Source organism: Phaethon aethereus, assembly GCF_964289735.1.
Source record: "Phaethon aethereus genome assembly, chromosome: 28".
NCBI lineage: Eukaryota > Metazoa > Chordata > Aves > Phaethontiformes > Phaethontidae > Phaethon > Phaethon aethereus.
This window is the reverse complement of record NC_138604.1, coordinates 1,137,435-1,156,364: the sequence shown is the minus strand read 5'-3', so window position 1 is coordinate 1,156,364 and position 18,930 is coordinate 1,137,435. Positions and strand designations below refer to the sequence as shown.

Below are 18,930 nucleotides of genomic sequence, written 5' to 3'. Positions count from 1 at the left end.
GCGGCCCGCGGCGCCCCGGCCGTGTTTACTGCTGTTTCCCCCGGCTCCATAACAACGGGCCGGGCCCCGCGCCGGCGGCCGCGGGCAGCGGGGGCGGGGGCTGCTCCCGAGCGGCACGCGGGGAGTTTCCTCTCCCCCGCTGCCAGCGGGCTCCCGCCCCTGTTTGCTTTCCATGGAAACGTGCGGGGTGATGCGGGGCGGGACGGAGCGCGGGGCCCGGCCCCAGGGACCCGGCCAGCGCAGCGGTCCCCGTCCCGGGGAGCCCGCTCCGCCGCGCTCGGGCACCGAGCAGCCCCGCGCCGGTGCGGCGGGCGCCGCCGGTGGCGGAGCCGCCCCGCGGTGGCGGCGGGCGGAGCCGGCCCGTGTGGTTCCGGGTCGGGCGGGAAGATGGCGGCGCCCATGGAGCTGTTCTGCTGGACCGGGGGCTGGGGGCTGCCCTCGGTGGACCCCGACTGCCTGGCCGTGCTGGTGAGCGGCGGCGGGGCCGGGGGCGGCGGCGGGGCCGGGGCCGGCGGCGAGGCGTCCCGCCCGGCCGAGCCCCCGCTCCCGCCGCCGCTCTCCTCTCTTGCAGACCTACGCGCGGTTCACCGGGGCGCCGCTGAAGGTGCACCGGGTCACCAGCCCCTGGAGGAGCCCCTCCGGTAAGGGCTCCCGCCGGGGCTACCGGCGCTGGCACCGCTCGGCAGCCGGGACCACCCAACCCTCCGCACCGGCACAGCCCGGTGCCCCCTGCCCCACTGCACCCCCCTACCCCAGTGCACGCCCCCCTCACCCCATCGCACCCCTCCGCTCCATTGTACCACCGCACCCTTGGGACCCCATTGCATCCCCCCTCGTCCCGGCACGCTCCCCGTGCCCCGTCACACACAGCTTTCATCCTCTCGCCCACACCCCTCACATCACGGTGCCCCCCTGCCCCACCTTCTGTGTCTCCCACCCCGCCACATGCACCTCTGCCTTGCACTCCCTCACCTGAGCGTGGGGGCCCTTCACCCTGGCACAGCCCCCCCGTACCCCTCGCCCGTGGCAGGGTGCACCCCAGGCACCGCTGCCTGCAGCCACCCCTCTCCCTGCCCTCAGGGTCCCTGCCTGCACTGAAGACACGGGACGAGGGCACCATCTCCAAAACGCAGCAGATCATAACTCACCTCAGGAAACAGGTAGGGGGGGGGCAAGGGGCACCCCCTGCCCCAGGCTGGGGGCTGGAGGGCACCGGAGCCCCCTGGGAAAGAGGGGGCTTTGTCGTGGTTGCCCAAGAGGCACGGGCAGGATTTGCCGCTTCCCCGCTGGATCGTGCCCGTTGCGTGCGCTCTGCAGAAGTACAACGCTGACTACGACCTCTCGGCTACGCAAGGAGCGGACACGCTGGCCTTCGTGTCCCTGCTGGAAGAGAAACTGCTGCCGGTGCTGGTGAGTCTCCCTGTGGAAACATCTCGGGGGGCACACGGGGAAGGTGGTCTCGCCAAGGACTGGATCCGCTCCCTGGAGCGACACCGGTGGGCTCAGGTGGGCGCCCAGCCACCAGCAGAGCCAGAGAACGTTGCAGGCAGCAAAATCCCAGGGGATCATCCGCAGCATCAGTAGCAGGGATCAGGGTGCTGGGGGTCCTGTGTGGCAATGATGGGTTGTGCAGCCAGGGCTGGGGTCTGGCCTTGACCCTGATGCTCTCTCAGCCCCTTGCAGTCTCGGGGGCAGCCAGCCCTGTGCCGGGCAACACAGCGCTGGTGTGAGCAGCGCTGGGCATGGGCTCTGCAGCGCCCGCCACGGCAAAAGGCTGCGCTGGCTCCAGCCCCATCATGGCCAGGGCACAGATTGTTTTCTGCTGCAGATCCACACCTTCTGGGTGGATGCAAAGAACTACGTGGAGCACACACGGAAGTGGTACGCGGAAACCGTCCCCTTTCCCCTGAACTTCTTCCTGCCCAACTGCATGCACAAGCAGCACGTGGAGCGGCTGCAGCTTATGTGGGGAGATGGCTACATGGAGGATGAGGAGAAGCTGGAGAAGGAGGTGAGGGGATGTGGTCTGGGCACGGCAGGTTGTCGGCAGGTGCCCAGAGGATCCCATGTGAGGCCAAAATCGTAATTGGGCTCCAGGGTTCACCATGGCCGAGCACCCCCTTCCCGCTCCCCTTAGCACCGCGGCAGTCTGCCATGCGGTCGGGTGGGTGACAACCCTCTGTCCCCCTTCTCCAGCTCTACCGGGATGCTCGGGAATGCCTGACACTCCTGTCCCAACGCCTTGGCTCCCAGAAGTTTTTCTTCGGAGACTCGTAGGTGACCATAGGGGGAAGGTGCTCTGGGGCCTGAGAGCCCCCGGCACCCAGGCAGGACTGAGACCCCACAGTCTGTGGGGAAGCCGCAGCCCATGCACATCGCTTTGGGGGTTGGACAGACTCACAGGGGACGGGGCTGGCTGCGGCAGCATGGAGTGACGCGGGTGGCAGGAATTGAGGCTCCAGGAGCTGCCGCCAGCCCCGGCATCTCTTTCTCCGTCTCTTGTTGGAGCCAGCGGTGCTGCTCTGGGATGGGATCGTACTGCTCCCCCCGTCCTTACCTTGGGGGCTGGAAGCAGAGAGCCCTCCCGAGGAGGAGGAGGGGCCGCTTGCCATCCCCGGGGGCACAGGGGGCTGGGAGCGCCGATGCATCCGGGTGGCTTTGGGTGGGGACAGTGTGGACAGGTCTCTGTGCCCCAGGCCGGCTTCCCTCGACGCCTTTGTCTTCAGCCGCCTGGCGCCGCTCCTGAAGGCAAAGCTGCCCAACGGGAAACTGCAGCAGCACCTGAAGTCCCTGCAGAACCTGTGCAACTACTGCACCTCCATCCTCAGCCTCTACTTCCCCTGGGACGGAGGTGAGATGCGTCCCCCCGCCTCGCCCCGCAGGCTCAGGGTAACCTGTCCCCCCTCCACACTCTTGCTCTGCCTCCCCAGGTGAGCCCCCAGCCAGCGCCCCGCGGGCTGCAGGCGCCGATGGCGGCGAGGCGGAGGAGGACCCCCACAAACGGCGCAACCAGCTGCTGTCAGTGCTGGTGGGGCTGGTGGCCATGCTGGGCTACGCCTTCCTGAGCGGCATCGTCTCCATCCAGCGTGGCGGTGTGGGGCCAGCTGGCCGCCAGCCCATCGCCCTGGAGGAGGAGGAAGAGGAGGAGGAGGAGTGAGGAGGAGCTGCGCAACTGTTCTTCCTCCAGTCCCTGGAACGGACTGTTTTTTACGCCAGGAGCCTGGCAGCATTGCTCCCTGCGGGTGCTCTGCTCTGTGTTCTGCCAGGAATTGCAGCCCGCTCCATGGGGAGCATGCCTGCCATGCCAATAAACTTCTTCTCCTCCCAGCAAGCTCAGGGCCCTTCCCAGTTTCCCCAGTTGCACAGGCTGGAGCGCTGCAGTGGGCACCGATGCACTGCCCCATTGCCTGTCCTGCTCTGCCCCGACACGGTACCCTGTGTCCTTCCCGCAGCTCTGCCCCTTGCCCCCAGCCTTGGGGCTCTCTGGGGGGACCTGCAGGTTTAAAGGCTCCTAAAAGCGTCTGTGAGTGTCTCGGCAGCATCCCCCATCCCTTCTCCGGCAGCTGTGGGGCCAGGTCCTCCCTCTCCCCTGCCCTGTGGCATCGCTGCCCTGCGGCTGCCAGGCAGAGCAGGCAGCAGGTTCCGTGGGGCCTGTCCCCCCCCACACACTGCTGCAAGCCCCGCTTCCCCGGGGACTGTGGCAGGGCCAGGCACCGTCCCTGCCACGGCAGAAACCAGCGGGAAGGGCAGCCCGGGCTCCTCGGCAGGACGCGTCCCCAGCCCAGAAGGGCACGAATGCTCCGCAGTGCTGGAGGGACACCCGGAGCCCAGCTCCCCGCCGCGGCGCGAGCAGGGTGGCGAGCAGCCGTGGCTGCAGCAGGGATCCCCCCGGCGCTGACGGCTCTGTGTGCATTCCTCCGCGCCTGCCAGCAACGGGGAGTTCCTCAGAGCTGGCGCCGCCAAAAGCGCGCCGCGTGGTAAGCGTGGCTCTGCGAGCGCCGGCCGAGGGCCCGTGGGCTGCAGGGTGGGACCTGGGGCTGGGGGCAGCGGCCCCAGGCACCATGTGCCCCGGCAGCCCCGTGGTGCTCCCTTGGGCCCACGTGTGGGGCTCAGCCCCCAGGCTGGCTGCACTGCCGCGGTTTCCTCTGGCCGCTGCTGGTTTACAAGCGCGCAAATGGAAAAGCGGCGTCTGGCCCGGCTCGCCTGTGCGCCGGCTGCCAGACGGCACACAGCCCTCGCTTGTTTGGCTACCGGCTGCCGCCACCGCCGGCATCCTGACACCGCTGCTGCGGGCACCCTCGGGGTCTGGCTGTGCTTGGCGTCTGCGGGCTGAGCTCCCCAGACACGTGCCCCCCGCGTGGGTGCGACGGCCACGGGGGCCGCACGTTGCGCTGGGAGCAGAGCCACGGTGCTGTGCCGCTGCGCCGGGGCTGGCTGCGGAGCCTCCCTCGTGCTGGCCCAGTTCGAGGGGCCCCAGTGGGAAGGGGATGACTCAGTGCAGCCCCCCCGTGCCTGCTCCCCCATAACGTCACTCGGGAAGTATGTGCCCGACGCTCCCGGTTCCCATTAGCTGGGGGGGGGAGCTGATGGATGCTCCAGCAGGAGAAACCGCAGCACACAGCCGCCTGCTCCGGCCGGGAGGAGAAGCCGGGGCTGCTGATGTTGGGGCCCTGCACTGAATCCTGGCTGTGGGTCCTGGCTGCTGCTGGCCCCAGGTCCCTGCCAGCTTCTGGCCCCTGCCCTGCCTGGGGGATGCTGCAGTGGGCAGAGGGGAGGGAGATGCCACCCCTCAGGGTGACAGCCCCCTCCCTCCCTGCAGCACGGACCGAGTCCCCGGAAGGGTGTCCCCAGGAACCCAGGCAGAGGCAGGATGGGACCCCGTGGGGCTCAGCAGGTACCACCGGCCCCAAACCAGCCACCTCCTCTGGCTCCTGGGCGCAGTCCTGCCCGCTGAGCAGGCAGCAAGGGAGGGCAGAGGGGGCGCAGGCAAGGTTGTAGAAAACCTGTTTATTTTATGAAAACATCTAGAAAAGAGCGGGCGTTGCGGCCCTTGGATCAAACAGGTCCCCTGGGGTGTTGCGGGGCTGCAGGGGCTGTGCCGCGGCCCCAGTGCTGTGCAGGGGCCCATCCCCAAGCTCTCCACCAGCACCGCGCTCCCAGTGCCAGCACCTCCGTCCTGTGCCAGCCGCGGCTGTGCTAGGCTAGCTGCTTCCATAGGAACGTCTGGATGGAGTCACTAGGAGCCGTGGCCTCAATGAAGCCAACCCGTGGGTCGGAGATCCCGAAGGACACAGCCACGGGGGAGCTGAGGGAGATGTGAGAAGGGATTTGGGTCAGAGGGGGCAGCTGGGCTCCGAGCTGGGGTGTGGGGCTGAGCCACTCACCGGTTCAGGATCACCAGGACGATGGCGCCATCGGGGCGCAGGAACGCGGAGTGCTCTAGGTCACACCGGTGGCACTTCTTGGAGACAGCCAGCCCCACACGCTGCGAGCCCTCAGGAATGAACTTACTGCAGGGACAAGCAGGGCCTGAGCATGGTGCCTGGGACGGCAGCTAGAGCCGGCGGCCCCTTGCCGGCCACCGCGGCCCCGACCCACCTGAAGTGCCCCAGATGGTAGAACATGGGCTGCTTGTAGAAGACATCCTTGCTGCTGTCCACGATGACGGGGCTGTCCACGTAGTTCTTGCTCCAGTTGGGGCCCCCCTCCAGGTCCAGGGCCAGGTTCCAGTCCGTCCAGCCTGTCACGTAGTTGTTGAGGTTCTGCGGGGCAGGTGACGGCGCTGAGCCGTGGGCGAGTGCGCGGGGTGGCCGGCGCGTCGGCAGCCCCTGCCGAGCCCTACCGTCAGGATGCTATGGCTGTACTTGCTCCCGCGGTCCCAGCCACCCAGCACCACTCTGGGCTCCCAGAAGTAGGAACCAGTGGAGGCCTCCGTGGAGAGGAGGAAATAGTCTGGGAAGAGGTGATGGGTGATGGAGAGCGTGAGGTCAATGGGTGCCAGGAAGTCCAGGTACCAGTGGATGCCGATGCCGCTGATGTAGCTGGCGGCCACAGGGTCTTTGAGAACCTGGCAGGAGAAAGGAGTCACCGGTGACCAGTGCTGGGAGAGCCGCCATGGGGGATGGAGAGCCACCGTGGGGACTCACCACCTGCGCCCAGTAGGGCAGCATCACCCTCTGGTCGTCCAGGATGATGAGCCGGACATCGCGGTGGGAGCTGTTGGCCAGCGCGGGGCCCAGGTCCCGTGCAATGAAGTCCCTCTGGTGCTCGGGGGAGAAGCCCAGGCACTGGAAGGGGTAGAAGACGATCTCGCCAGCCGTAGGCTCGTTCCCTGCCGTCACTGCCCAGAAGGTCAGGTTGTGCTTGGCGTACTCGTCCAGGAACCTGGGCGCAGGGGCAGATGGTTACTGGCCCTGTCGCGGCAGCGCCAGCCCTGGCCCTGAGCGCGGTGACCCCGGTGCCCGCTGTGCTCCTGCAGCCCCTCACCGGATGAAGTACTTGGCCCAGGCCTGGTGGTACTTGTCCCCGGGGCTGCCCTTCAGCGTCCCCCTCCCTGTCATCGCGCCGTTTGTCTTCATCCAGACCGGGGAGGTCCAAGGGCTGGCATACAGCGACAGCGGCCTCTTGGCCACTGCCTGGGCTGCCTGGAGGATGGGGATCTAGGGAGAACCAGGATGGCAGTGAGCTCTGCGGGTCTGCCCCAGCGCTGGCACCGCAGGCGGCAGGACAAGTCCTCTCCCTCCCCATCAGGGGGAAGGTGCTCCCCTTCCCCATCCCACCCAGGCTGCAGCCCTGGCGCCTCAGGCTCGCCCTGTGGGACTCGCCTTCATCCGCGTGTCCTCCTCCGTCAGGTTGAAGTGCTTCAGCTGAAAGTCGCCCTCCGCGTCAGCATAGGTGTACAGGCGGACGGAGAAGTCGGTGCTGGCCATGGGGACGCGCACAAGGTTGTACTCAATGCCTGGGGACAGGGTGGGTGGTGGTGGGCATCCCTGGGGAGCATTTTGGGGGTGCAGCCCCACCAGTTTCCAGCAGCTTCCCAGCCCCTTGGCATGAGTCTCAGCAGCCAGATCCTGAGCAGGGAAGGCCAGACAGACCGGCCCCACCACCCAGCAGCATCACTCTGCCCCAGGCTCACCTTCCTCGGAGAAATAGGAGCGGAGCAGGTGGTTCTGGGCATCCTTGGACAGGGACTGGATGTTGATGGCAGCTGAGTCTGTGACAGAGCCACCGAAGCCCTTCACCTTCTGGTACCGCTGCGCCGTGTCCAGGGTGAGGTGGAAATCTGTGGGGGACAAACATTGTCGCAGCCGCTGTGCAGGGATGAACTCTGTTCCCTGGTGTGCAAGCAGTGCCCGGCCGCAGCGGGTACCTGGGGTTTTGGCGTTGCGCTGGAAGATCCCCTCGCTGCGCTCCAGCCGCTTGCCGGCCTTGCTGCTCTCGTACTTGACGTAGGTGCCCAGGGCTGGCAGGACCACGGGGTCCAGCGTGTCGCAGTACGTGGCACTGCAGGCGCACACCAGCGAGCCATGACCAAAGTCCTTGGCATCACAGGGACGGCCACCTGCAGCAGGAGGAGGGACCGGGCAGGCACAGGGGGCTGCAGCAGGAGCCTAGCTCCCCCCTTCAACCCACCACGGACCCCAAACCCATGGCATTGCCGCCCCAAACCACTGACCTCTGCAGCCCCGTGCTCGGAGACGGGGCACCAGCACTTACCTGCTGCCCTCAGCGCTGCCTGCATCAGCAGGAGCCAGCCCAGGACACCGCTGCACCCAGGCCCCATGGCACCTCTGCTGCAGTGCGGCTCGGACGGACGCTGGAAGGGCTGGATGCGGGTTGGCAGGTGTCAGCAACCAGCTCCTCTCGCCCTGTCCCAGCCCTGCACGGGGCCAGAGACCCTGGGCAGGGACAGCCCCAGCACCACCCTGCCCAGGAGCCTCGGGAAGCACCAGCACCCTCTGCCAGGGCTGAGCCCCCAGCGCCCTGCCCACTCTCCGCAGCCCCAGCCCAGCGCTTTCCTTCCTTCCCACCCCGCCGGTGCCCATGGAGAGCTCCGGCCGCATCCCAGCCGGGGGTGCAACCCCCCAGGTGTGTGCCGCTCCACACCCACCGGCCGGGTGTTCCCAGCCACCCACGCCGGCTGTAGCCGGGAGCTCGGTTCACTCCCCGCGCCTCCCTCCCACTCCTTCTCCCTCCTTGCTTGTCCCAAGGCTGTGCCGTGCCGTGCCGTGCCGCTCCACGCGTCCCTGGTGCCCCCCGAGCCGTGGCCAGGAGCAAACGGTTCCACGCTCCCAACCCCACGAGTGGGGCGGCTGGGGCTTGCCCAGCCAGAGCGGTTTGGGACTCGAGCCCCCGGCCCAGAGGGGTTCAGCATTTCCCTGCTTCTGCGGGTGCTCCCACCCTGCCCCGTCCTTCCCACGAGGCTGGGCAAGGAGCTTCTGGACGGGGGCGTGGGAGCGGTCACCCCGTGCCTCGGGACCCCGGTGCCAGGCTGCTGCCCCCAGGCAAGGGGAGGCGAGGGTGGGACGGCGCCAGCTCGCTGCTCCCGGAGACTGTGCAGGATGGGGACCGGGGCCAGGCGGGCTGTCCCGCACCCATCGCCCCCTCCTCCCTGCCTGGGGGCGATGCCCAGCGCCGTGGGCATGGCCTCCGCGTGGTCCTGCCGTCCAGGGACGTCCCTGTCCCCACCGGCTGATGAAGTCACTCTGGACCCAGGGTACTCACCTGCTGCCAGAAAACCCTCTCGCCACGTCTCTTCTGGGCGCGGGGCAGCGGGGCGGCAGGACCAGCTTTCTGGCTGCGCGTGGTAGGAGGTGACGGTGTCTGGCGGAGCCGGAAAGGTGAGTCCGGGAGAGGACAGCTCACGGGACTCTGCGCGTTTGAAGAGGAGCCCAGGGACGGTTTTGCAACCTTGCTCCAATGAGAGCTTTCGACACTCACCGCAGCATTTGCAAAGCTCTCCTGAAACCCGTCCCAGCGCCCAGAGGGAAGCTGGGCTATGGGGGGGGGATGCCCACCAGCCCCCCAAGCTCCTCCATCACCCCTCACAGGACCCCCTGCAGCCGCCTCCACCCAGCCCCAGCCGCGGGGCTCCCCTTGTGAAGACCCCCACGGAAGCAGCCTTGTCTCCCCAGGACACCCTTGGGCAGGGGTAGGGCTGGCCGTGCCCCCCCAGGCGTCCCTGCTGGGTTCGTGCGGCCGCTCTGCCCCGCGTCCCGCCCGGCAGCAGCTCGGCACTGCAATGGGCGCAGGCGAGAGCTGCCCGCAGCCAGCGTCGCAGCCACGACCCGTGCCCCACTTGCGGCCGCGCCAGCGACTTTCCCGGCGTGGGCAGAGGCGCCGCCGCGGCCGCAGGCGACATCGCGGGCGGCCACCTGCGTCGGGGACGACGGCACCTCGCTCCTTGCCGCCTGGCTGAGGGGGTGATGGGTGCAGCGGGGGGCTGCGGGTGCTGCCTGCCGCGGCCCGACTCCGCTCACCCCTGCCGCGGGGCCGTGCCCCCCACGCCCGCAGCCAGCCGGGGCGGAGCAGGCTGCAACAGTTTTATCATCTGCAAAACAAGTCTGGGCTCCACACCTTCTAATTTGGGATCCTTCCTAATTGCAGCGCGCAGAGCCAGGGGAGAGGCGGCATCTGCCCGGCCCCCTTGCCCCCCAGCTGCCACTCGTGCGGGTGGCCAGGGAGGCACCCCCTCGTTTGGGGACCGCAGCCCCTCGCCCGGGTACCGCTCCTCCCTCTGCGGCCAGAGCAAGACCCCCCCGGCACAGGCTGTGGCCGGCGGGGACTCTGGGGGCAATTCTCCCAGCCGCAGCCCGGCCCCTCACACCCGCCGCCGGGGACGTTGCATCCCTCAGCGTTCCCGGCAGCTTTTCGGCGCGGAGGGAAGGTGCCAGCCCTGCGGCAGATGCGTTTCCAGACGGCCGGGGAGCACGGAGCCCGCTCGGAAGGGCTGCGCCGAAGCGTTTCCCTGCACACGCGTCCCTGAACGTCTGGGGGTGCGGGACTCCATCGGCACCTTCCCTGCACGGCAGAGCTTTGGCGTACAGCCCAGCTGCCGTCGGGGCCGGTGCTACCCAGGAACACCGATGACAGCGCAGGACGCGCAGATGTGCTCCGCGAACAGGGCTGAGACGGAGCCTGGTGCCACATTCATGCCGCAGTCCAAGAAAACAGCTGTTAAACCTCTTTTTTTTTTTTTCTTCTTTTTCCCCAACATCAGCAACTCTGCAGCTCACACACAAGGGGAGTTTGCCAAGGACTGCTCTGGCTTTCTCATTCCAGGACTTCAAAGATGCTAGTAACGTTCCCAAAGGCTGGAGCAAGCAAATACTGTAGCCGGTATTTAAAGAGAGCAAACAGGATGGCCAGGTAATTGCAGGCTGCCAGCTCGATGTCAGCTACGGCCAGAATAGAGGGGAGTCTGTCCGGAGGCCACACCAGTGGAGTGGGGCTGGCTGCGGCTAGCAGCGTGAGCTCTGGAAGAGATGGCATCAGCCTAATTTGTCTGCAAGGTTTGGTGGATGGGGACACTGATATAATTTACTTGGCCTTTTCTACAGCATCTGCCCTGGTGCAACAGGACATTTTGATTCCAAAAAAAAAAAAAAAAAAAGAGTAGGCTGGGGAAAACCAACAGCACATATGAAATGAATCAAGAGCTGGCGAGCGGCTGAGGCTCCAGCTGCGGTGATAAACAAGGCAGCCACACACGGGCCGTAGGGATGGAGCCCTCCGGGGCACCCCTCGCCCTTCGCTGCCTCTCCGAGGAAAACCGAGCAATTTCCGAGAGCGTAGAGGAAACACTGACAGGGACGGCGCATACCGGAGGGAGCGCGTCACGGCTTTACTTGGCGCCCGAGACACACGCGAAGGTTTCAAGGGAGCCACGTGTGGAAGCGTGGTCCAGGAGACAGAGCAGCAGGAGCTTTCGGGGGGCTGGGGCGTGCCGGGGAGGGATGGGGGAGGCTGGGGAGCGCCCGCAGCGGCAGCCCTGGCCAGACCCCAGAGCCAGGAGCTCACACAGCTCTTTGCACAGGGGCAGGACCCCTGGTCCCTCCTGCATCCCCAGCAGTGGGTCACCACCTGCTTCCACCAGCAAAGGATGCTGGAAAAGGTGGGGGGAGAGCTGCCCCCGGAGACCCCCAGCCACTCGGTGCCATCCCAGCACTGCTCTGGCCATCACCGCTGGCGCCACAGGTAGGTCTGGATGGAGTTGGCTGGAGCCACGGTCTCGATGAAACCAACAGCGGGGTCCCGGATCCCAAATGGCACATCCCAGCCAAACCTGGGGGGTGAGAGGGGCTGAGCGGGTTGGCACGGCCAAGGCTGAGCATCCTCCCACATCCCCTCACCTGGGCTGCCCCACTGACCTGTTGAGGACCACCAGGACAAGGGCCCCGTCAGGGCGCAGGACGGCCACGTGCTCCAGCTGACAGATGAGGCATCGGCGGCTGCTGTGCAGCCCCACACGCCGGGAGCCCTTGGGGATGAACTTGCTGCAGGGAGAGGAGCAGGAGAAGGATCATGCCCCCCATCTCAGACTGGTGGCAGCACCTGAATCCCACCAGCCCTGACCCACCTGAAGTGCCCCAGGTGGTAGAACATGGGCTGCTTGTAGAAGACATCCTTGCTGCTGTCCACAATGACGGGGCTGTCCACGTAGTTCTTGACCCAGTTGGGGCCCCCCTCCAGGTCCAGGGCCAGGTTCCAGTCCGTCCAGCCGGCCACAAAGTGGTTTAGGACCTGGGCAGGTGAGGAAGGGGCTGAGCCGGGCTGAGCCGGGCCCCCAGGCCCAGGCGGGCAGTATGGGGGGCCATACCGTCAGGATGCTGTGGCTGTAGCGGTCCCCTCGCTCCCAGCAGCCCAGGCACACGGAGAACCGGAGGGTGAGGAAGCCACTGCAGGCTTCCGTGTAGAGGAGAAAATGGTCAGGGAAGAGCTTGTGGGTGGCCTCCAGGCTGCAGCTGGCCGGCACGACGCCATCCAGATACCAGTGAACCCCCACGCCGGCGACATAGCGGGCAGCGGTGGCGTTGCCCAGGACCTGGGGGGACCAGAGGAGGTGCCTCACACCAGGGCCACCAGTGCCCTGAGCCCCATGGGGATGGACACCCCTCCCCAACATGACAGCGGGGTCTCCTAGGGCCACCCGCCTCCCCTCTTGTCCCCTCCTGCGGGCACCACAGGCTCCCGCATCTGCACCCCAAGCAGCACCCCAGCATGGCTCGGGCACCCCGCTGGGTACAAGAGCAACGGAGCGTGGGGGCAGACGTGCCCCTCGGTGGGCTCCTCGCTCCCTGCGTGGCTCCCGCTGCTGCCTGGTCCTCTGTCTGCGTGTGTGTGTGTCCCCCCGGGGTGGTCTCACACCACTGCCCTGCCTGGTCCCCAGGTGCACCAGTTCGAGACAAGGGAGGGACGTGCTGCGCCCTCGCCTGCGGCCGCAGCCTCGCTCCAGGCAGGGGCAGGAGCACGCTTTCCTTTTGGCTTAGGGTAATTCCCACCAACAGCTCCTCCACATTGCGAAGGGTGAGCCGAATCAGCCGAAACTCTGCCCGGAGAAGGCGCTGGCGTGCCAGCAGTGCCTCTGCGTGCTGCGCTGCGGGAATCCGGGACGCGGATGACACCTCCCGTCCCTGCTTCAGCCAGGCACACGCGGAGGCAGTTGCTACCGAATTAGCCAGCTCTGGCTCCCTCTCCGGCGGAGCTGGTTTGCCTCCCTGCTCTGTCTAGGGCTGGGAGCGGCTGCTGGCTTCATTTTCAGCTAAAACCCAAGGCTTGGGTGGGACAGGGGCTTGGAGGGAGAGGAAGGAGCTGGGCAACGCGACGGGCTTTGCTCTTCACCGCTTTGGCCCAGTGCGGGAGGTGGATGCGCTGGTCGTCCAGGATGATGAGCTGGGTGCGGTGGGGGCTGCGGGCCAGCGCAGGGCCCAGGTCGTAGACGACGAAATCCCGCTGCTGCGCGGCGGTGAAGGCAATGGTGGGGAACTGGGGGGGCGTGAGGAGGGCTGCGAGGGGCTCGTTCTGTGCCGTCACCGCCCAGAAGGTCACGTTGTGTTTGGCGTATTCGTCCAGGAACCTGGCGCGGGGAAGGGGGGGAGCGTCAGCCGTGCCTGCCCCCTCCCTGCCTGCCCCAACCCACTCCCCAGCCCCCTGCGGTCCTCGAGCACCCCAGCCCCAGGGAACGGTACTTGATGAAGTAGTTGGCCCAGGTCTTGTGGTACTTGTCCCCCGCCTGCCCCTTCAGCGTGCCCTTCCCACGGACGTCCCCGTTACTCTTCATCCAGGCTGGAGATGTCCAGGGGCTGGCATACAGCGACAGCGGCCGTCCGCTCATGGCTGAAGCTCGGTGCAGGAGGGGGATCTGCAGGAGGGGGCAGAGGGACGGGCTCAGCCCCAGCCCCCTGAAACCACACGGCCCAGCGTGGGAGGAAAGGGAGCACTCAAGGGACCTCTGCAGGGAACAGCAGCCTGCGAGCACCACCCTATGGCACGGTGCCCCAGCTCCGCACCCTGCCAGCGCCAGCCGGGATGCGCCAGGACGTGCCCCGGAGGAGGTGCCAGCTCCCACGCGCTGTCCCCACACACCCTGCCACCGTGCGTGCGGCTTGGCAGCGCCTGGTCACAGGGGTCCCGGCCTGTGCAGGAGCTCCGGCGGGAGAGGGGACAAGGTGCTGATGACAGTGGCTTCAGCGTCCCACCTTCATCTTCACGTCCTCCTCCGCCAGCCTGAAGTGCTTCAGCTCGTAGTCGTGGGGGATGTCGTCGTAGCTGTAGGGGCGCACGGAGAAGTCGCTGCAAGCCATGGGGAGCCGGATGAGGTTGTACTCAATCCCTGTGGAGTAAGAAAGGCATCAGGCGGCACCAGAGCAGGTGCCCAGGTGATGGGCGTCCCTGCAAGCGGGATGGGCACAGCCACCTTCGGGGACCCCATGAGCCACCCCACGCTGCCGGTGCCCTCGTTGCTCACCACTCTCGGAGAAGTAGGAGCGCAGCAGGTTGTCCTGGGCCGGCCGCGACAGCCCCAGGATGTTCATGGCAGCAGCGTCAGAGAGGGACCCGCCGAAGCCCTTGACGTGCTGGTACAGTACGGAGACGTTGAGCGCCAGCAGCAGCCCTGCGAGGGACACCCCAGCTCAGCTTGCAGCACCCAGGGGTCACGCAGTGGCACGTGCCACCCAGCCGCCGCGGGCACCTGGGGCGCGCAGGCTGCGCTGGAAGCTCCCCTCGCTGCGCTCCAGCCGCTTGCCGGCCTTGCTGCTCTCGTACTTGACGTAGGTGCCCAGGGCCGGCAGGACCACGGGGTCCAGCGTGTCGCAGTACGTGGCGTTGCAGACGCACACCATGGCATCGCGCCCGAAGTACTTGGGGCTGCAGGGCCGGGCACCTGGGGGGGCACAGGAAGGGCGAGGGCAGCTGCCAGCTTGGGAACACGTCCCTGCCAGAGCTCCTCTGCCTGCCCCAGGGTGTCACCATCCTCCACACCCCATCACCTCCCCGGGCACCCCAGCTCCTGCACTGCCCCCAGGCTCCTGACCCGGGGCACCCCAGTGACCAAGCCACGCTGTCCCATCGCCACCCCTGCGGAATCCCCGCGCTCACCTGCAGCCCGGGGCACCGCCTGCAGCAGCGGCAGCAGCAGCCATCCCAGGACACCGACAGCCCCCATGGCCCCTCCACGTCCCCCCGGCTCCAGCGGGTCCTGGGGTGCAGAGCCTGCAGGCGGGGGCACCCTCAGCCAAGGCAGGCGCAGGCGAGGGCGGGGGGGCTGGCTGCGCTCCCCGGCTGGATCAGCACCGTCTCCTCTGCCCCCGCTCCTCCTCCCGCTGCCAGCGAGCTCCTGCCGCACGCTCTGTCCTCCCCACCCCCGCGAAGACCCTCACCTTGCAGGAAGGTGAGGTGGCTCCATCCCTCCCAGGAGCCCACAGCCCACCCACCTCTACCCCGGCTGCTCCCAGCCCTCCTCCTCAGGCAGCTCCAGCCTCCCCACCTCGCCTTTACCGGGAGCTGCTGCGAGACCTCCCTCCACAGCACACCCTCTCCCACCCCCACAGCTCCTCCTGGCTCTCCTCCCAGCCCGTACCTCCCGCTGGTCTCGCACCCAGACCGTCGTGTGTCTCCTCGCCGCAGGGCCAGAGCCAGGGAACACCGGGTCCCCCTTGCCTTCCGCTGCCGTGCGAGGGCATCAGCCCCCGGCGCGGAGAGACGGGGACGTCACGCTGGCAGCAATGGCTGCACAAAGGGCCCCACCAGCGCGGGGAGGTGCAGCACGGGGCGGCTCTGGGAACCCACTGCAATGCCCTGATGGAAGAGCCGATTTCTTTCTTTCGTCAGGCAGGGTCTGGGTGAATCCCTGGAAGCGCAGCAGAGCCCGCGGGCAGGCTGACGGGCACCGTAGGTGCTAGTGAGCTCTAGCAGCACCTTGGGCGATTCACCCCTACCCATCACCCCGGCTCCCCCGCTCCCCCCAAAGCGCTGCTGTGGCCACAACCACCAGCTTGAGGAAGGTCCAGGTCCCCCAGGCGACGATGGCAAACGTGGCTGCGCAGCCTGGTGTGGCAAAAGGATCTGCCAGGTGCAGCCCCGCAGGAGCTGGGACCACTGCCATGCCCTGCCCAAGCCTTTGGCGTTGCTCACCCCACCTCAGCACGCACCACGGAAGGCAGCAGCCGCGGCAGCAAGCTGGCAAGTGCCCCAGCTCCTGCGCAGGGAGGGCCGCGCTCTGGCCCCGGCAATGGCATTCAGGGCTGCGCCGTTGAGCCAGAGCCACGGAGGGAAACCCATCGCCCTGACGCCGGCCGCGCCAGGCGCAGAGCCCTGCTCCTCTGCGCCTGGTGACAAACCACTCCGGGAGCGCTCCCTGCTCCTCCAAGAGCAACCTTCCCAGTGCAAAGAGCCAGGGCTGAGCCGGGACAGCTCACCCAGGCACACAGACACCCCCCGACCCTGGTCGCATCGCCCAGGACGTGCCTGCTCCCGCGGGCACGCATGCACGCACCCATCACCGCGGGGACGCCCTCGGCATCTCTCCGCACAGGTAGCCCAGCTCCCCCCGCCCAAGAACACCCAACGCCCGGGCTCAGGGTTTCCCTACGCAGGGTTACACCGCTCCGTTAGCTCTCCCTCTCCAGGTGGAGCAGCACTTCGTGACTAATTTTCTCCTTTTCTGGCATATCAGATGCGGCTGTGAGGCAATTCAGTTCATCAAACCCTCCTACCCTCCAGCATTGCCCTGCCCCGGTCCTGCCCCTCCGCCTGCCACGTGGGGCCAAGCCATGGGGCACCCGGGCCAGCTGCCCCTGGGGAAGGGGCAGACGGGGCCAGGCAACCCCCGGTTACAACTCACGGGGCAAACAGGCATCCCCGGAAGGAAGCTCCTGGCCCTGTGTCCCGTGGGTCTCCCACCCCCAGCTGTGACTAACGTGTCAGCCGGCTGCTACACCCAGGCTAATAAGCCCCAATTTTGGGGAGGGGTTAATAGGTCAGCCCCTGCTGCCCCACGGTGCTCAGCTGCCTCCTGGCCCACCACCAGCCACCTGGGATGCCCCATATGCCCCTTCCCTCCCCATCTCAGGGTCCGGCTGTGCCTGCCCGCTGCCCAGCCACAGCCCCACAGCCAGCTTGTGTCCCCATATGTCCCGCACAGCTCCCAGGAGCAAAACCACCGTGGAGGCAGCCGGAGCTCATCCCTATCACCACGGGCTGATAAGAGCTTCCTGCTGAGCAGGAAAAGTGAGACCCAGGGGAAGGGCAACGCCTTGGTGGAGAGTGGGTGGCACGGGAGATGCTGGGCAGCCCCACCAAATCCTCGCAAAGCCGCTTACTTGCTGCCGCTCCCAGCACGCCGGGGGTTCTCATGGTGTTCGCAGACCTGCCCCGCAGCAGGCGGAGAAGTCTGGGGAGTCAATTTTGTCCCTTAGCCAGGCCTGTGGGGATGGGGACCCTGGGAACACGGAGCTGGGGCTGAGCCGCCTTTACTGGGATCGTGACTCTGAAAAACATCGGTGCCAAAAGCAGGAGCCGGGTGCGCAGTGCCTCGATGCAGGACCCAGGGTCCTGCCAGCTGGTTGGACCTTGGTGGTCCTTGAGCACAGGGAGACCTGACCCTTGGTGGTGGTCCCTGGTTCCAGGCCAGCTGCTGGGACGTCCCGTCCTCCCCGCTCCCGCGGCCACCAGCCGGTGCGTGCCTCAAAGCGAGCCAACGCTGGGCGCAAGAATTAACGAGCCAAGCCCAACAACGTTTGAGGATTGACCCCCTCTCCCCTTAACCCGGAGCTAGCTGGTCCTTTGGAGCCGAGCAGAGCACTGGTACGGCGGCACGTGTCCCAGGACGATTCAGCACCTGAACACGGGCTTTTATTACCAGGGCCAGTAAAACGTTAAAGGAAGCCGATAAGTAAGAACCTGGGAACGAAGCAGCAGCTGGAGCAGCAGTCCCGCACCGGGGCGCAGGATGCTGGAAGCGGGGCTCGCTGTCACTGCGATGCTGGAGAAATATTTCCCTCTTGTGGACAAACACAAACAGCCTCTGGGCAGGAGCGGGATGCTCGTGCTCCTCCGCAGAGCCAGCTCTCCCCAGGACTCGGGCACCCCCCCAGGGTTGCGGGGTCCCAGGGCCCCTGCCCCAGACCGGCAGCCCGGTGACAGCGCGGTGCAGGACATGCCAGCTTCCTAGAACGACCCGTCACGCACTTACCCGCTGCCCCAGGCGCCGCCGGAGCCGGCGCTGGGCTGTGCCCAGCCCACGCGGCATCGCTGCTGTCAGCCCTGACAGCATCCCCGGGCCGCATCCCGCCTGCCTCGACCCAGCTGACCCGGATCACCCAGCAGCCCCAACCTCCCTTCCTCACCCCGCCTGCAATCGTGACCTCGCTGCACTAATCTTCCGCTCAGCGCACCCTCCGCGCTCCCTCCTTCCTTCCTGGGCGTGCCTGCGCTCAGCACCCATTGCTGGCCCCGTGCCCGCTTGCTCAAGCCGCCCCGGCTCCACAGCGGGTGCTGAGCCCCCAGAGCACCCCAAGCCTCCTCTCCGCAGTGGGGACCACCCTGTTCCAGCTGCCCCGTCCCCTCAGGGGGATAGCACACCTCATCGCAGGGCCGCCGCAGCCTGGCCGGCATCCGTCTCCCTGCAAAGGCCCAGGAGCAGCTTGCAGGTGCCCTGAGCCCATCACCCAGAGCTGGCTCATACCCCGAGCCCACCGTGCCACGCTGCTCCTGGAGGTCCCTGACCCCAGGGACCACCACCCACACTCTGGGCTGGGCGAGATGCGATCCATGCACCCACCCCCCCACCCCAGCCCAGCATCGGACTGCGAGTGGCTCCAACTCGGCAGGAAAAGCATGGAAAGCTGAAGCTTGGCCACAATCCCTGCGCAGGGCTTCCACCACGGCAGGTGGCCGGGTGCTTCGCCCCCACTCCTGCTGCAGGGCTCAGAGCGTCTGCACGCAGCGTAAATCCTGAGCTGCCTGCCAGTTCCTAAACCTGCCCACAAAGGCAGCAGGAGAGCACCCAGGCTTGGCTCACCCCCCCCGCCAGGCAGCACACGCTTGAACCTGGGAGAAGACTGGTGCCCGGAGCATGGCCCCGGCACGGGCAAGCCCTGCCGTGCGTTGCTGGGGGGAGAGCAGCAGGGGTGGGCAGGGAGGGCGGCCACCCTGGAGGACTCCGGGTGCTCTGCGCTGCTCTCGGGACTCCCCCAGGCTCCGTGCCCGGGTGGTGCCCAGGATGTTTCTCTTCCAGCCACAGACACAGAGGCAGCATCAGCGTTTAATGTTGGAGCAGCAGAAAACAGCATTCGCAGCCTGTGGGATCTCCACCCCAAGGGGCACCGGTGCCCCCAGCCCTTCTGCACGCACATGGCGCTCCCCGGCCCAGCTGACTCCTCTGGCTCGCCTAAGCGCTCAGCTCCGCCACGGCGCAAACAGCGCTGAGCC

At 67.3% G+C, this 18,930-nt stretch overlaps 2 protein-coding genes across 2 annotated transcripts; one reads left to right on the top strand and one right to left on the bottom strand.

The window, feature by feature from the left end:
• Positions 1 to 376: 376 nt before the first annotated feature.
• MTX1 (metaxin 1) lies at positions 377 to 3,157 on the top strand (the record flags this gene model as incomplete). The annotated part of the gene is made up of 8 exons (XM_082011374.1): positions 377 to 468; positions 572 to 641; positions 1,081 to 1,160; positions 1,318 to 1,410; positions 1,829 to 2,011; positions 2,197 to 2,273; positions 2,697 to 2,851; positions 2,931 to 3,157. Exons 1-8 carry the CDS (start codon positions 388 to 390, stop codon positions 3,155 to 3,157), a joined length of 966 nt encoding a protein of 321 aa, XP_081867500.1. The 5' UTR covers positions 377 to 387.
• Positions 3,158 to 5,196: 2,039 nt separating this feature from the next.
• LOC309414224 (uncharacterized protein) lies at positions 5,197 to 15,111 on the bottom strand (the record flags this gene model as incomplete). Its single annotated transcript, XM_082011521.1, has 21 exons — positions 14,599 to 15,111; positions 14,192 to 14,383; positions 13,967 to 14,113; positions 13,698 to 13,831; positions 13,188 to 13,360; positions 12,841 to 13,075; positions 11,819 to 12,043; positions 11,579 to 11,742; positions 11,366 to 11,495; positions 11,183 to 11,301; positions 9,299 to 9,414; positions 8,725 to 8,823; positions 7,370 to 7,597; positions 7,136 to 7,282; positions 6,825 to 6,958; positions 6,487 to 6,659; positions 6,147 to 6,384; positions 5,843 to 6,067; positions 5,599 to 5,762; positions 5,385 to 5,510; positions 5,197 to 5,305 (listed from the first exon to the last, which is right to left on the bottom strand). The coding sequence occupies exons 1-21, from the start codon at positions 14,663 to 14,665 to the stop codon at positions 5,197 to 5,199; spliced, it is 3,345 nt and encodes a 1,114-aa protein (XP_081867647.1). The 5' UTR covers positions 14,666 to 15,111.
• Positions 15,112 to 18,930: the final 3,819 nt, after the last annotated feature.